The sequence below is a fragment of the Panthera uncia genome, chromosome F2, assembly GCF_023721935.1.
Source record: "Panthera uncia isolate 11264 chromosome F2, Puncia_PCG_1.0, whole genome shotgun sequence".
Lineage (NCBI taxonomy): Eukaryota > Metazoa > Chordata > Mammalia > Carnivora > Felidae > Panthera > Panthera uncia.
Window position 1 is genome coordinate 53,283,986 of NC_064812.1, and position 18,003 is coordinate 53,301,988.

Genomic DNA, 18,003 nt, shown 5'->3' on the forward strand with positions numbered 1-18,003 from the left:
GACTTAGGTTGTGCCAACACAGCGCTTCCACATGCAGCCTGTGACAAGAGGCACAAGCAAAACAGTGAGGGGTTGCCATGTGCAGAAGAGATCTTCTGACAGACTGTCAAAGTTTTCTGGTGCTGCTGGACCATCTGTCATGGAAGTTCTGGTTTTCAGTACCTGTTGTCATGGGATCTGAGTGGCAGGGGGGCAGTGTTGTGGTACTTTTTCCAGTTCAGTTTTGTGATGGCCTTTTCTCCTGGCCATGTGCTTCCTGCTCATCTGCAACAGTGGTTTCTCTGTGGAGTTGTCCTGTTGAACACCCCCCAGTCTGACTGTCTAGGCTTCTTGGAGATTTATGAACTGTCAATAACTCTCTTTCTGTTTAAACTAGCTAGAGATTTCTGTTGTTTTATTCTGCAAATAAGAATTAGGACTTGTCCTGCTATCACAAAGCCAAGACAACATGATGCTTCGAGGAGGCTAATTGTGTTTAGTACTGTTGAGAATGGAAATTTCAAGGTGAGAATTTATGAAATTCAGTGAATATAGTTCACTGTGACTCTAGCAAAAGCATCTTTTCTTTCAGTGGAAGTAGAAATCAATTACAGTAAGTCAGAGGTAGGGAATAGCAGGTAGGGAAGTGAAGACAGCTAGTGTGGACATCTTTATGGGGACCTTGACTGTGACGGGGAATATGGCAGAGGTGAAGCAGTTGAGCAGGATCAGAGGTCAAGCTAAGAAATACAGGAGCATATTTGATTACTGGAAGTAACCAGTAGAGGGGTAGACAGGAGAGAGCAGGTGAAACATCTGTGAGACCTTGAGTCAGTTATGTAACTTCTCTGTGTCTTAGTTTCCTTACCTGTAAAGTTTGGGTAACAGGATCATTCTCTTAGGATGTTTTGGGATTGGAGTGAAATGTGCATGAAGAAATTTCAATGCAATGTCTTGTGTTTAGTAATGGCTTGGTAAATTTAGACATTATTACTACTACTACTCTCATTTGCTATTGTCTTCTGTATATTTTAGAATATTGTGAATATGGAATACTAGTTACTCGGTCTCCTGATTTTACAGATCTCCCTTTCAGCCCTTGCAGACCAGCCCCATTGCCATATTGTCCTTCATGATGAAGTAAACATTCATCAAGCACCCAGCGTGTACCAAGTATGCCTATCACAGATGTCAAATATATCTGATGTATGTATCAGATACAGAACTAAATAAAACTTGTTCTCTGCCTCCCAATTGCTTCTGGACCACTAGAGGAGAGAGATGGGTAAAACATGAATACTTTATGCCAAGTTTTATATTGTAGCAGTCCGGTTCTAGCAGGAGCAGAACTGCTAGGAAATATGTATGTGTGTGTTGTATTTATTTGTTCATATATACACACATGCACACACATATTTGTGCATTTATTATAGCTGGCTAAGTAAACATGAAAGGCAGAAAGGAAGGATCATGAACAGACTGAAATGGCACAAGCACACCTTTTTGTCTTAAGGCCCACCTGCTCTCATTTGTCATGGGTTTGCCCAGCTCTTCTGTTGACCCACCTACCTTCTTGTGAAAGACTGTGGGAGGTATTTTTCCCTCATATTCCTATCTACTCCCTTCTAGGCCAGTTGATTTTTAAAGAATTAAATTTATAATCAGCAGATATACAAATTTATTCTAATATGTACTGCTTAATTTCTTGAATACACTCTAGCTGCATTTATTAACAGATTTTATTTAGTCATCTGCACAGCTAGTTAAAGTAATTGGCTGGCTGTGAATTAAGAGCACCACCCAAGCTAAAATGTAAATTCATTAGTTTTCAACTTCAGTTTTTAATTTCACCTGCTGTTTACTGCTCAAAGGAATAATAAATTGTATTTTAAATGAAATGTATATTTAAGGGAGAAACTTCAGCAGCCAATATTCTTTTTTATTTTAAAATCTGCCTCTTTGTCTCTCTGAAAATTAAACAAGTTGTGTCAGATTGTGGCAACCACTGATGAGTGCAAAAAGCTGTCTTAAGAGTTCTGTTGCCAAAGGAATTTGAGGTATTGGGTTAGTTAGTCTAACGCTTTTGCTTTTTGTTACAAGAAGTTGAAAGCAGCGTAGGTTTTACAGAAAAGAAAGGTGGGGTAAGGTGGGTGGGGATTATGTTTCAAGGCCCTTAGCAGGAGAGATGCACGGTTAGCACACACATGAGGGTGGGTGTAGCACCAGAGTGTGGGGGGATAAGGCAGCACTCAGCCCCCATTTGTCTGAGGATCCTTCTGCCCTCTGTTCCTATTTCTCTCCAGAGTCCGCTCCACCCTCCTCCTTACTGTTCCCTGGCTTCCTCTAGTTTCTCATGTGCACGTGGCCTGGCCTGGTCACCAGCCCCGTCATTTCCAACCACTGCCATTAATGGACATCAGTCTCGATCTCTCTTCGATCAGATTCCTGAACAAAAAGATGCTCTTGGCCCTGTTTGGGCCCCAGAGAAATTATACAATATTCTCCTCAAGAACTGATTTTGCCTTTTCATTTATACATGTCACAACTACATTCAACAACTTTCCATAAAGTTCTTTTCCAGCCACTTTTGGGAAATGTGTGGTTCGATCAGAGAAACCATGTTTTAAAGTCTTATTTGATACTCAGGTCAGTGGCAAATAATTATTTAACCCATGAAGAAAATGAGCTTTACCCTACTGCTTCATTTCCCATGAGTCTCCTCTTTCTTGCCGTGTGTTTGTGCCTAGGATTCGGGCCAGGTGGGGATGAAGGAGCTCAGAAATGCTCTGCGATGGGAGCAGAGGGGCCCTCAGGGAGATGGGGGACGGTGTCCAATAGGGGTAGAGGAAAGGCTCTGTGAGGTTTGTGGCCTCTAGAGGAGCCCCTTGGTTCAGCATGATGGGGCAAGGTAAGGTTCCAAGTCCCTTGGGGAGAGGCTCCAAGGCAGAAAGGTCAGAGACAACAAAGGTCTGTTCTGTGCACAGAGACCCCAGCTCCTCCTGGCAGTGGCAGTGACAGTTAGTGAGGCTCTGACCCAGCAATTAGTATGGAAAAGTCTTCTGTAGGTCAGCTATCCCTCAGTAAAACAGCTACCTGTACCCCTTCAGAAAGAAGCTTCTAAGAAAATACTTCAAGTGGGGCCCAAATTCCAGTGGCAAACATATTTACTGTAAACCAAATGTGGAAGAAATTAAAAATGGCATTGATTATCATTGTTATTTTTGACCGCAAATGTTAGGATTTGCTGGGAGAGCAAGTGGGCTGGATCTGCGGGGAGCCACAGGCAGGTGTGAGGAAATGTCCCTGGGTATCCCTGGGGATCCGGCTGTGAGGTGATCTGCCCCTAATACTTTACCCTCCAGGAATCTTCACCCCCCGTCCCAGGAGTTTCAAAAATCATATAACTTTAACTGTGACTTGCTTCTGAAATTATGCCGTATTATCTCTCTACAGGTTTGTCCTGGATTAACTTAGGTGATATTTGTAGAAGGAAGGTTCAGAGTCCCTTAACTTAAAAAGTAAAATAAATTCTATTTCCTCTATAGATTTTACTACAAAATAAGGATTGCATTCCTGGAGATAAAGTCCTCCATGAAATAAAGTTGAGTGCTTTGATAAAGAAGGGAATAAGATGATGACCATTCTGTGCTTCACCTAATTTTTTCCCTGGATATAGCACAATTCACCATTTCTTTCTGGTAGTTTAGGAACTACCTTTTAGACTGAGGAACCCCATACTTTGCAGCCTCAGGAATTTGGCATCCATCGTTCTTAGACATTTATTAGTAAGTGCTACCAGAGAGCACATATAATCACCTGAAAATTCATTCATTGATTTATTCCACAAATATTTATTGAGGGCCCACTGTGTTTCAGACACTCTTCTAGGTGCTGGGAAACATCAATATACAAACCAAAAAAATGTCTACCCTCATAGAGCTATTCTGGGGGAGTAGCCCGGACCATAAACATAATAAATAGTAAACTTATACAGTTTTTTGTTAAACAGTAAGTGCTATAGAATAACAATATAGAATAGAATGTGATAGATGTGGAGTGGAAGAAAAGCACTGTAACTTTAAATAGGGTGGTCAGGGATAGCTTTACTGAGGGGGGAGAATTTGCACAGACTGAAAGGGTGAGGAAACAAGCAATGTGGATATATCGAGGAAGAACATTCCTGGAAGATGGGGTGGCTGGTGGAAAGGTCTTGAGGCAGGGATATGTCTGGCATGTTCAAGGCCAGCAAGGGTTGGGGGAGAGATGAGAGTGGGAGGAGGAAGTTGGAGAGGGACAAGGAAGGATAGAGGGGGGCCAGCTCAAATGGGACCCTGGAAACTACTACAAGGACTTTGACTTTAATTCTGAGCAAAATGGGAAGCATTGGAGGGTTCTGAGCTGAGGAAAGGCATGATCTGACTCTTGTTTTTAAGGGATAAGATGGCCTACTGTTACTGAGAAGGAACTGCGGTGTATGGGAGATGAGGCAAGGATGCAAACAGGGATCCAGGGAGGAAACTGTTGTACAAATCCTGGCAAGAGGTGATGATGGCTTGACTGTGGAAGGTGGTGGGAAGTGATTGGATTCTGGATATATTTGGAAGGTAAAGGCCACAGGATTTTCACATCAACTGGATATGATTGGTTGAATTAAACTTTGACTTATATAAAACAAATGGAGTACCTAATAAACATAAATTAAAAATTCTGTATACTTAAGTACAATAAGTTGGACCCATATTGATATTGATGTCCCCTCTCCTTACATTTGGTTGGAAAAAATGTGCAGGTAACATCAGCTGAGCGAGAGTCCACATTGGACTTTATACAAATAGGTATTTTTATTCAGGGTTTTTCAGAAAGGCTTAAAAAAAATACTTCAGTTGTGTGTTCTCACTTGCATAATTTTAAGAGAAGGCTTGAAGCTTCAGCCAAGAAGTCTTCCACCAAAGATTTTTGCAATAACTTTGCTAAATGTGCAGCTGACTAATCTGCCATTAGGCAAGCCAAGTCATGCTTTGTTGAATATTAAATTGTCAAGATATTAAAGTTAAAACTTGCTTTAGTAAACCCAGCATTAACAACACTGATTGCTGAGATATTGTAGCTGTATGGTTAGAATGCATGATGCCAAAACCTAATACAGGGTTTCAACTCTGTTGTACTGTGTTTTGCTTCTTGTACACCAAACCAGTCTGACTTCCATCTGCCATTTACTCTGTCTTGGTATAGAGAAATAATATACTTGAGGATAAAGCAGTCAAACACTTCATTGGTTTCAGAGGGCTAAGGGAATAATATAAACAAAGGGCTAGCAATTGGATGCAATTGTCTTTAAAGTGTTTCTATTACAGCCGTTCATTAGGACTGGATAGATTTGCCATCCAACTTATTTTTCTGTGTACCTAACATGAAATTTGAAGAATTTAATCTAAAATGAGTAGAGTTCTGTTGACTACTTTGGGACATACATTTTATCAATTGACTCAAGAGTCCAATCTTTCTTTGAGCATGACCTTTAGTGGTAGTATTTTAAATTAAGATACAATCAGTTGTCCCCGTTATTAATATAACCTTTGCTTTTTTGGTGACATGTTTTAAAATCTTTGGGTCTGATTACATATTCCACACTGTGGTTAATGTGCCATTGTCATCAGTTACAAAATATGTAATGTATATTTATGTGTTTTGGAAGCAAGTTTAAAAAATGAATCCTACTGTCAGGAAACACAGTCTGAAATAGGAAGGATTCTCTTGCAAAGTTTGTCAGGTGCAACTGTGTGGTTTCCTGGTGAATGGAAGAGTCAATGAGTTGCTAGGCCAAGTAGACCGTTCACTTGCCTTTTAAGGCTTGCTCTCCAAAAGTGGTTTTGTTGTGGCATGAATTTTCTTCTCTTTTCCAGAATTTCTTTTCTACTTTTTTACTATGCAGAAAGCCCCAAAAGGCAAATGGGTTGGCTTTCTGCAAATTATTCCTGGAAATCCAGTTAATCTACAGAGCCAACTCCTCACATTTTATTGGGTTGAGATGAGTAAGCAAGGACAGCTTCCAAGAGGGAGTGCTGACACATGCTTTTTGGCATCTTATTGCTGTAAATCCATAGGGAGGGTGTTAGGATTAAGGTGGCCTGGGATGCACTTCAGTGTAGACAGAAGAAAGAATTGATCAAGTAAGTGGGCTGATGTTAGAAGCCATCTTCTTTTCTGATGAGCTGTTAGAATCCTCCTATGAAAACCAGATGTTTTTGTATTGAGAAAAACTGATGAGCTTCTGTCCCTATCTTAGAAAGTGGCATCCAATCTACAAAGGACACCATTTAGAGAAATTCAAGATTTAAATAGATACTGTTAACTTCTTGTTTAAAATAGTGCAATTTTCCCAAGTATATCATATTTATAGTTACACTGTTTATCTTTTTCTAGGAAAACAAAAGCTGTTCATTGCAATAAAAATTTTGAGTTTTATTTGTTAGTTAACTCAGTAATTGGTAGCATTCTCATATAATTGAACACTGAAGCTTTGTTCCCTTGCAAGAAATTACACTGGATGATGCATGTGTCTGATATGCTGTATGAAGGGCTTCTGTGTTGGGTAGGGAGAAGGAATTCATTGGTAGTTATTGTAGTACAATATGATTGAGTGGTGCTGATAATCAATGGAACTAATAGTGCATGTGAATGCATTATTTTAAGTAATTCATTTTCCCTTTAATATATGCATATATATTAATAATTGAAAGCTAGTAGAAGGAAAAGTATTCGTTATATAAATGCCAGATACTTGAGAAACAATTAGATAAAAATGATATGTATTTTTTCATCATAGAATAACTTCTTAGGTTTTTAAATACCAAACTATGGGCAAATAAGATAGAAAGCAAAATTGACCTATAAATCTGCTCCCAAGAGAAACCATTCTTAACATTTTGGAATGTCCTTCCAGAATTTTCTCTCTTTATATATATACACATCTCTCTTCCCTGAGATCATATTACATACACTCATTTGGATTTTCTTTGTTTTCAGTTAATGTAGTAAATGTCTTTCCATTTTAATAAATATAGAGATATGTCTTAGTTTTAGCCATATATTTTACTTATGCATATTTAACCCCAAATTTCTTGATGGATGTTTAGGGAATTTCCATCTTTTTAAATGTTATAACAAGTTCTGTGACAAATAGCTTTGTGTGCTTTTCTTTTTTCTTCCCTTAGACATAGAATTTCTAACACAAAGGGATGCACAACTAAATGTGCTACCTTCACCAGGTCAGCCTCCTACAACATGTATCTTCTCTCCAACAATAATTAAGAATCCCAGTTTCCTTATATGTCGACTAACAGGGCATTATTCCTCATAATTTTGCTAAATCTTAGTTTTTAAGTTGTCTTTAATTTGAAAACCTTAGAAACATGAAAGTGTCCCATAATAACACCACCTAAAAGTTGTATGTGTGTACGTGTGTGCGCACAAGTATGCATGCAGATGTCCATCCATAGGTATGTCTAATTATATAAGAAAAAAAACCCTCTTGGCCCATTCAGTCTTCTGTTCCTTAAGGTGTAAGCTTATTTAGCAAACTACTCTGTTTTTTAAATGCAGTACAATCATGCCTAACATATTAGTTTGCAACTTGACTGTTACTCATTATAGATCGTGAACAAATGTTTTCCTCTTAATAGATCATGGATATATCCTGATGACCTTCTTTTGGTGATGTCATGGTATGCCCATTGTATGGGTGTTCTGTAGTTTGTTCCCCCATGACTAAAATTTTGGTTGTTTGACTCAGAAATTCTAACCTTCAGGAATTTTTTCTGCAAAAAAATGCTTGCACAAGTGCATAAAGCTGTACGCATACATATACAAGGATGTTCATTGTAGAAGTATTTTTAATAATGAAAAATTGAAAAGAGCCTCAATGTCTGTCAAGAAGAGATAAGTTAAAAAAAATCTGATCTCATGACTGTTACAGTTTTCAATGTTTTAAAAAGTCAGCAGCTCTACTACTAACATGTAAGGTTGCCCATGATTTATTGTGAAGTGAGCAAATAAGTTGCAGAATAATACATATAGTATAATCACCATCATTAGTTACTCTAAACAGGTATTTATGCATTTTTAAGTAATTTGAAGTTTTGCAGTAAATTGTTAAAAGCTTTTCTTTCTGGGGGTTGGACCTGACTGGGCAGGGCTGGGAAAAGAGTGGGGAGGAATAGAATAGAAAGCTTTCCTCATTTTATTTTATATACATCTTATTGAAAATTTAATAACAAGCATATATATTTTTAAATTTTTTAATCTTTTTAATTTATTTATTTTTATATATAATTTATTGTCAAATTGGTTTCCACACAACACCCAGTGCTCATCCCAGCAGGTGCCCTTCACAATGCCCATCACCCACTTTCCCCTCTCCCCCCAACCCCCATCAACCCTCAGTTTGTTCTCAGTATTTAAGAGTCCACCCCCATCAACCCTCAGTTTGTTCTCAGTATCTAAGAGTCTCTTATGGTTTGCCTCCCTCCCTCTCTGTAACTTTTTTTTCCCCCCTCTTCCCCTCCCCCCTGGTCTTCTGTTAAGTTTCTCAGGATCCACATAAGAGTGAAAACATATGGTATCTGTCTTTCTCTGTATGGCTTATTTCATTTAGCATAACACGCTCCAGTTCCATCCACGTTGCTACAAATGGCCAGATTTCATTCTTTCTCATTGCCAAGTAGTATTCCATTGTATATATAAGCCACATTTTCTTTATCCATTTGTCAGTTGATGGAATACATTTTGTAATAAACATTCTTTAAGTTATTTATTTATTTTGAGAGAGAGAGAAAGAAAGTATGAGTGGGTGGGAGGGGAGAGAGAGAGGGAGAGAGAGAAAATCCCAAGCAGGCTCTGTGCTGTCAGTGTGCAGCCCAGCACGGGGCTCGATCTCATGAACTGTGAGATCATGACCTGAACTGAAATCAAGAGTCAGCTACTTAACCAACTGAGCCACCCAGGAGCCCCTTAAACATTTTTAAACATGAAAAGTACATTTAAACTATAGTGAAACAGTGAAAAATAAAATGTTTAAGTGAGCCTAGGTAGGTTCCAAGAATCTACCTACTTAACAGTTTATGACTCCATGAAAATACAGTTAACTGAAAAATAAATAGTAGGAATTTCTTATAGATACAAGTGGCTTCATTTACAATGTAGCAGAAGAGTAAGAAGAAGAAAAGAGGAAGAGAGAGTAAACCATAAAGTCAGAAAGGAGTTAGCGGGAAGCAGAAGTGGACACCATTGATCCTGTTTCTAGAGGAACACAGAACTCAAATTCCTCTTCTTCAAGAGAGCTCTCCATTCATGTGAGAGCAGCTGTGTGGGGCATAACCCTCTGTTTTCTAAACAAAATATTCCCAGTTCCTCCCAGTCATATCCTTTGCCATGCTGATCATTCTGCTGTTTGTTCCACTTTGTCAGTGTCCATCTTGAAATGTGACAACCAGAAAATGCTACTGCCTTCTAACTTACAGTCTTATCAGTGTGAGATAATCAGATTAATCCCTCCTTGGGCAGGGGACACTTTTTTTTTTTTTAACCTAGACTAAGATTATTCCTAAACCTTAGCCTTGTATTTTCTCCTAGAAATTACTAGTTAACGGTCTTGCTGTTTTTCTTCATTGTTTATCCCACAGGACTTCTAGATTGTGTTCGTTTGTTTTCTGGCTGTCTTCCATTGTTGAACCCTTTGCCCCCTTCTGAGCTGTAGCATAGAGTGATTCTTCCAATAGCCTCAACTTTTTTATTATCAAAACTATCAGCTCATATGAGTCACATAATTAATTGATATCTGCTTCCAGGAAGGAAGCTAATTTGGCCCAGGCCCCATCGATCATCAGAAGAGTTTCCTTTTGTCACCACGACATTGTGCAAAGTGGGGGAAAAATAAATAAGAGTGCCCTCTTTGGACAGATAAAGTACAAAAATTCCTCCTCAGGTGGAAAAATTAGAAAAGTGTCCATGGGTGGAAAAACCAGGACACATGGCTTGAGTGGGAGAGGGATTTTAGTCTCATCTTACCAATATGCAGGATATAACCATACAATTACTTGCAGTGGCCTCAATTGCCATAGCATAATTTATTTTTTAACAAACTAATAGACTTTATGGATACCTCTTTTACAAGCACAGTTACCCAATATCTGGTCTAAGTGTTTTTGTGAATACGTTTTCCATACCAGTTACTCCTGGCTTTGTTCCTTCTTTCTTTTTTTCAACAGTTCTATTGAGGTATGATCTATATACCATAATATTCATCTCATTGTAAGAATATGGTTCAATTATTTTTAATAAATTTACAGCATTATACAAATATCACTATAGTCTAGTTCTGGAACACTTCTGCCGCCACAAAAAGTTCTCTGGGGCCCATTTGTTTTCAGTTCTAGCTCCTACTCCCAACCCTAAGCAGTCACTGGTCTATTTCCTGTCTTTATTGATTTGCCTTTTCTGCAAATCTCATACAAATGGGACCATATCTTCCTCTAGCTGCTTTGTTCTGCTAAAGTAGTAAGGGCCCAAATTTAATCACGGTCCTGATGCTCTTTTTGCTGTGTTCTTCTGCTAATCTGCGAGGGGTGCAACAACTGGATGTCAGTCCTGTCCCCTTCTGCTACCACTGGCCCTTACTCATCCCTTTCCCTCCATTCTGCCTCAGCATTCAAACATGCTCTGTTACCTCTTGTCTTCAAACATTCTCCCTTGTCCAGCATCCTCTCCAGCCACCACCCCATTTCTCTGAGCCACTTCAGAGCCCAGCTTCTCAAGGTTTGACTTCATGTGCTCTTCCCACTCTCTACTCTCCTGTGAACTCTCTTTTTAAAAAATGTTTTTAGGGGTGCCTGACTGGCTCGGTTGGAAGAACATGCGATTCTTGATCTTGGGGTCATGAGTTTGAGCCCTATGTTGGGTGTAGAGATTAAATAAATAAACTCGGGAAAAAAAATTTGTATACTACCTGGTATGAATAAAAGAATGTTAAAGGTAATACAGTAATAGTAATACAGTAATAGTGATACAATGAAGGTCTACACCTGTCATCCACTCCTTCCACCAGCTTTACCCACAGTGGAACCCGTGACTCCAAGTATCAGAAATTTCTTACTCATCACTACATTTTTTGTTCTCTTTGGCCCATTTCTAACTCCTTTTTTCCCCCCAAATGTTTGTTTATTTATTTTTAGAGAGAGACTGAGTACAAGCAGGGGGGAACAGAGGGAGAGAGAGGGGGAGAGAGAGAATCCCCAGCAGGCTCCACGCTGTCAGCACAGAGCCCCATGAGGGGCTCGACCTTATAAACTGTGAGATCATGACCTGAACAGAAATTAAGAGTCAGACGCTTAACTGACTGAGCCACCCAGGTGCCCCTCTCACTCCTTTTTAAGTCTACTTTTAAAACAAGGAGTCTAGGCTCAATAGTCTTTGACATCCATTACATCGCTAAAATTCCCTGATTACTATTGACAGAGTAGTTTCTTGTTTAGGATGTATTGTGGAAGATTTATAGCTTACGCTGTTCAATATTACTATATTTTTATGAAGTCTTGGCTAACTGCATGATATATAATTATAATATAATTTCCATAGGAAATCTATTCTACTTTCTATTAATTTGCTTTAGAATGCTGGGGGTTTTTTTCCCTAAAATTTTGAAACTACTGAAAAATTTTGAAAAGCTGAGCTTCCTCTAATGTTCTCCACTAACCCTATCTATCTTTGGATTGAATTCATTTAGCCAGTACATTTGCCCCAAGGGAGGTATAGATGTCAATTATTGCTACAACTTAATACTAATGACTACTTAAATATTTAATTAATGTAATACTTGACACTCAGGGAGAAACTATTTATAATCATTGAAACCAGGCCTTTGTTTTCATCTTCTGTGCCTGGTGTTTAGTGTATTCCTTTTGGAACGCAGGTTTGGAATGAAGTGCTATGGGAGTGAAAAAGCACCTCTCTCTCCTACCTTCAGGCAGAAAAAGTTGCATAGAAAGTGACTCATGGTGGGGCGCCTGGGTGGCTCAGTCAGTTAAGCATCTTGATTTCACTTCAGGTCATGATCTCACAGTTTTGTGAGTTCAAGCCCTGCGTCAGGCTCTGCATTGACACTGCAGAGCCTGCTTGGGATTCTCTCTCTCTCTCTCCCCCTCTCTCTCTCTTTCTCTCCCTCTCTCTCTCTCTCCCTCTCTCTCTCCCTCTCCCCCTCCCCAACTCACACTGTCTCTGTCTCTCTCAAAATAAATAAATAAACTTAAAAAGAATTTTAGAAAGTGACTCATGGTGGATATTTACAGTATTAGTAATCACATTTGTTGATTTTCCAAGCTACATTTTTATTGAACATTCATTGCATTTCTTGAAGTTTGAAATATTTTCTTATTTTTTTTTTATTGTGTATTGATGTTATTAAAACAACTCTTAAAAGCATTCATTTTAAGGGGTGCCTGGGTGGCTCAGTTGGTTAAGCATCTGACTTTGGTTCAGGTCATGATCTCACGGTTTGGAGGTTCGAGCCCCACGTTGGGCTCTGTGCTGACAGCTCAGAGCCTGGAGCCTGCTTCAGATTCTGTGTCTCCCTTTCTCTCTGCCCCTCCCCCACTCATGCTCTGTCTCTCTCAAAAATAAATAAAAATGTTAAAATTTTTTTTTTAAAAAAGCATTCATTTTAAGAAATATTGGAAGTTTTTAATGAGTAGACCAAAAGTGGCTGTTTTCCTAGAGGTAGGTCTGACAGGAACACCACGAGAAAAAGATCTTTTTGCCCTGAGAAGTGAAGGCCAAGGAAAGAAGAAAAGAGCTCAGTTGAGAGCTCTATGTTCATATGAAAGATTACATTCCAGCTAACTGGATTTCAAGGCACAAGTCATCCCTGGGTTCTGGAAATTCTCCTATGTGAGCAGGTCCTGTGACTCTAACATGCATATCTCAGAGTTTCCCTTTAGTCTGAGAATTTCTAGTCTTTAACATCATACGTTGGCAGTCTCTGCTATTATTGAACACATATTCTGATTTTATTCTGAAAATGCCTTGTTTGTGGTGTTAGCCTCTGTTAATAATATATCTATTTGACCAAATTTGTTGCACTTTTCCTCCTACCTAAAATTAAAAAGAAAGGAACAAGCATATCTTCTATTTAAGTGGGGAAATGAAGATTTATTGATTTGACAAACTAAGTCCACAAGAGGCGTGAGCTGTCAAATGGGCCTGTGAAATGGCTTAGAGGTGTGCATATTTTGAAACACTCCACCAGTCAGTGAGACTCTTCCTTGTACACTCATGACTTTAAGAAGTTCACTCCAGGGGCGCCTGGGTGGCTCAGTTGGTTAAGCGTCCAACTTCAGCTCAGGTCACGATCTCGCGGTCCGTGAGTCCGAGCCCTGCGTCGGGCTCTGGGCTGACAGCTCAGAGCCTAGAACCTGCTTCCGATTCTGTGTCTCTCTCTTTCTCTGCCCCTCCCCTGTTCATGCTCTGTCTCTCTCTGTCTCAAAAATAAATAAACGTTAAAAAAAAATTTTTTTAAAGAAGTTCACTCCAGACCTCATTTATAATACCCACCACCTTTACAGAAATCTTTAACTTCAGTCTTTGTTCTCAGTCATCACAAATTCTGAAATAGCCAGATTCAGTGCCCTGAGGCATAATTTTTCTATTTGTCTTAAACCTTACTGTTGCATTTAGTCAAAAATGATAAGAAAAATTAATGACTTTTTTATCATCATACTAACGAGGGATTTCACTAAGATCTTAACTGCTTTAGATAAAAGATAAAAAATAGTTCTTCACGAACTAGAGTATGGTTAAGATCAGTATTCATATTCAGAGATCAGGCTCATTTTGTGTTTCATTGCACCCTTCTATGCCATATAGTCAGTGTGAAATATTTAAGAATTTATTTAGTTACTTGAGCTTTCTGAGTTGTAGAAGAGAAAACAGTGATGTTTTAAATTTTTAGATTTATCATAGAAGTATTATGCTTTCAAGTCTTCAACGTTTTTATGTGCCTGAAAGGCTCCTCTTACATTTGTGGTGTTTCTTGTTTGCATTATGATGTGTGATGTATCAATTGCATATTACTCTGTAATGTCAGCTATTTTATTTCCATGTTACATTTTTCTCCATGTTACATTTTCTCCTTTCTACCTATAAAATCTTCAAGATGAACAAGGAGGGCTCTGGTCTGCAGTCTCTTCTCAGGGTCATCTGCATGTAGTTGTGCCAAGCTGCTGTTTCGTGTGGGTAAGAAGTTTTGTGTTCCATTTCACAGGTGGGAAGCATCAAGCGGGAAATGACCTTCACATTTCAACCAGAGGACTTAAAACGTGACTCTAATAAAAAAATGTCTCATCAACACTTGTTTCCATTGGCCATGGAGGAAGATGTGAAAACGGCAGACACCAAAAAAGCCAACCGAGTCCTTGACCATGAAAAAGAAAACACGCGCTCCATCTGTCTCCTTGAGCAAAAACGAAAAGTTGTTTCTTCCAATATTGATGTTCCTCCAGCAAGGTAAGGGAACATTAGCCTTTCTATGTGTTTGCCTGTGGAGAGTGTGTACAATCTCTACCATATTTCTCCAGAGTATATAGACTTAGGAGGGGCTTTCTGCCAAGAACATTTTTCCGTTGCTTGTGTGAAATAGGGCAGGTGGCCCTGCTCTTCGGAACTGACTTCATGGCTGCGCTAGTTGCGAGTATTGTCGCTGTAGAAAAGAATGTTTTATTTGATTCTGGAAAATGAATAATAAAAAACGAGAGAGTAAATGTCAAAAAAGAAACGTGAAATGTAGTACTGAGCATAACCACTTAAAAGCAGGGAGACTCTCATCTTTTGGGCAGAGGTTGGAGAGCTATGACTGCAGGCCAGATTCAGCTCCTGGCATGTTTGTGTATAGCCTGTGAGATAAGAGTGGTTTTCCATTTGTAAAGGGTTGTTTAAAAAAATGAAGAATATGTGACATACATCACAGGTGGCCTGCAAAGCCTAAAATGTTTACATGTGACTCATCACAGAAAAAGTTTGATGATCCCTGGTTTATAGCATTGGTAATCCTTTTAAGACAGATCTACCTTAGAACTGGGCCAAGAGGGTTTATTTGAAGTACCAAAAGACTTTTATCACATTGTAATTTTATTTAAAATATATCCAGTAGCATTCAATCAAAGCACAACATTATGGCAGAATGACATGGAACAGTAGTAGAATGGAACATAGTAGACCTTTTACTTATTTTCTTGCTTGTCATTTATTTCACCTAGAAAATAAGTTACACATTGGCCAGGATCTTGGACCATCTTGTTCATGCTGTATCAATAGCACTAAAATAATGCTTAGTAATGTACTAGGGGCTCCATAAATATTTGTTGGACAAAAGAAAGAAAATTCTGTAGCATAAAAACGTGCTTATTTTTAATATGTAAACCATATTTTGTTACCAAAACCCAGCAGTCTCCGAACGACATATCTGTCTCTGAAGCTTTCATCATTTCTTCACTTAGTGATGTCTGGTTATAAAAAATGACAGCCCCCTCCAAAAGAGATTGTGAATGGAGAATTATAAGCAAATTTTTGAGGAGTCCTCTATTGTTTGAATGGTTTCAACTCAGAATATAGTATCCTTGGAAAAGGAATAAATGTTTCCTTTTTGCCTATTTACTTTTTATAAGTAGAATTTCATTGCTTTCTATATTAAATCAAAAGTATCTCCTCTAGGAAATTGTGTATTTTTCTATTCTACTACCAAATTTGTCATACTTTCTAAAATTATAGTTCTCTTTGTTTTCCTTAACCTTTGTTGAAAATTTTCCTATGTTCATGGCTTCTGTTTAACCACTTGGAATTATTTGTTTTTCTAATTTTTTCATACAAAGCACATGTTAAATTCTTTAGGATTAATTCCTTTAACTGGGGGTTTGTTATGAAATGTTTTATCATGCCCTAAAACTGGTAGGTACCTCAGTTCATAGCTGTTATTTGGTTGACTCATAGGACAAGTGACACGTTAAGTTGAAATGTGAAGAGCTATGGTTTTATTTTCTTTCTAAGCTTGTCGTGCAAAAAATTAGACTTCCCAATGTCAGATCGTCAGTGATGACTTGTACTTCCACAGGATTTACTGTAGCTAAAAATTCCATTAGAGCACTTTATATGTTAAAAGACCTGGAATTAATCATTTTAAATTACCATAGATTGTTTTAGATATATCTTTATTCTTTAATTTCACCCCATTGCAATAGTTTCTGGGGAAAATGATGAAAAGGAAAGGAAGTAAAATGTTTTCTGCCTTTCCTGACTCTGGTATGTGGAATATTTTTTCCACTTTCTCCAATTCACTAACTGTACTTAAAAGTTACGAGTCAAGCCAGTGTTATTGTAGGGTTCTTAAGCAGTATAGGAAAGTTAATTAGATTTTGAATCCATTAATGTACAGCAAAAATTCCCCAGTGACAAGATGTAATTCAGACATATTCATCTATTTTGGGAAATACTAGTTAAAGCTTCATTGTTCGAGATTTCCTCTAATATACTTGTTTTCATTGCTATAGTATTTAATCATCACAAATATGCCAACAGTTGGTGAAATAAATTGCCCTTTTTCTTGATGATGATGAAGGAATCAGAAAATTGTGGGGTTTAACTATCAAACTCTCAATTCTTTCGGTTCTATTTCCATGTACTGTTATGGAATTATTTTGTAAACGTCAACTTTCTACTATTATCTAAGTAAATCGGTGTTTTGTTTTGAAAACTCCTTTTCCTGACACGGTAGGAAGATATGTGACTTTTCTTTTTGTTTATAATCTGTCTATTGGCAGTGTATAGATAATGAAGTTTGAGTGAGTCTACAGTACTGTGAAGTTTTTTGGTATAAGGAAAGCTATATCTTACATAATATGTGTGTGTGTGTGTGTGTGTGTGTGTGTGTGTGTGTGTGTGTGTGTATATAATATGTAGCTCTATCCAGCTGATTATTGAAACGTATTCTCCTAAATCCAGATGTTATGTTTTGGCCAGTTCTTATAAAGGCATTTTTGACCAATAGAGTATCACTGGTAAAGAGTTTCTTGGCAGTTTAAAATCAATTCTTTATAATCTTTCTCACTCTGTCCTTTGCTTATTCCCACTATAGGCAAAAGGATCTTTGTTGACCTTTGCTTTCTATATTTTCTAAAATGGTACTTGATGTTTATTTTCTGTGGTTTATATGATGAAGATAATAGATATATTTTGCTTTTTCATATCCTTGGAAGAATCTGGGAACTAGCCTCCCCATCTTTATAGCTCATTGTGATGGAGCATTTCCTGCTTCCATTCAGTAGCTTATTTATGGAGTACCTGCTACGAACGCAGCACTCAGTAAAAGAAAATTGGAATGAAATGGGATGCCAACCCTGTACGAGCTTACAGTTGAATCATGGAAACAGACACCTAAGTAGCTAATATCAAGTAACAGTTCCTAATTTGCTCCCTTCTTTTTAGAACTGAACGAATTTGTACATAAAGGAGAATCTCTCAATATTACGGAAGTTATTAATTTGATACAACTATTCAAAAGCCTAGTTTTTTGTTGTTAGTATCTTTTTCAAGATGAGGATGAATGGAATTGAGAAGGAGGAACTCTGAGATCTACTCTACAAAATCCATGTTTGTTTACCCATTTTCTCAGGACCCATTTGAAAGTTGCTAGTTTCAGGAAAATATAAATTTAAATGAGTTACTAACCCCGATGTGTTAGGCTGGGTCATCTGAGAAACAAATGCCAAGGCAGGATTAAATCCAAGCATTTTATTGGGACAGATGCATGTGGGAGAAAAGGGGTGTGGTGAGAGGCATGGAAGGAGGGAGGTACTGTGGAAGGAAGTCATACTGTGGTGCAGGGCTGAGCCCCGAGAATGAGACAGCCAGGGAAGGTTGGGTGGAAGTGTGCTAGACGGCCTTGCAAGATCGTCAGGAGTCCTGCATTATATGAATGCAGTGGGG

General features: G+C 38.3%; 1 protein-coding gene across 1 annotated transcript in view; it reads left to right on the forward strand.

The window, feature by feature from the left end:
• Positions 1–18,003, forward strand: part of ZNF704 (zinc finger protein 704) — a 241,199-nt gene that overhangs the window by 41,286 nt on the left and 181,910 nt on the right. Inside the window, exon 4 of the mRNA XM_049632687.1 lies at positions 14,291–14,532. Coding sequence (XP_049488644.1) covers positions 14,291–14,532 — 242 coding nt within the window. The remainder of the gene's footprint in view (positions 1–14,290; positions 14,533–18,003) is intronic.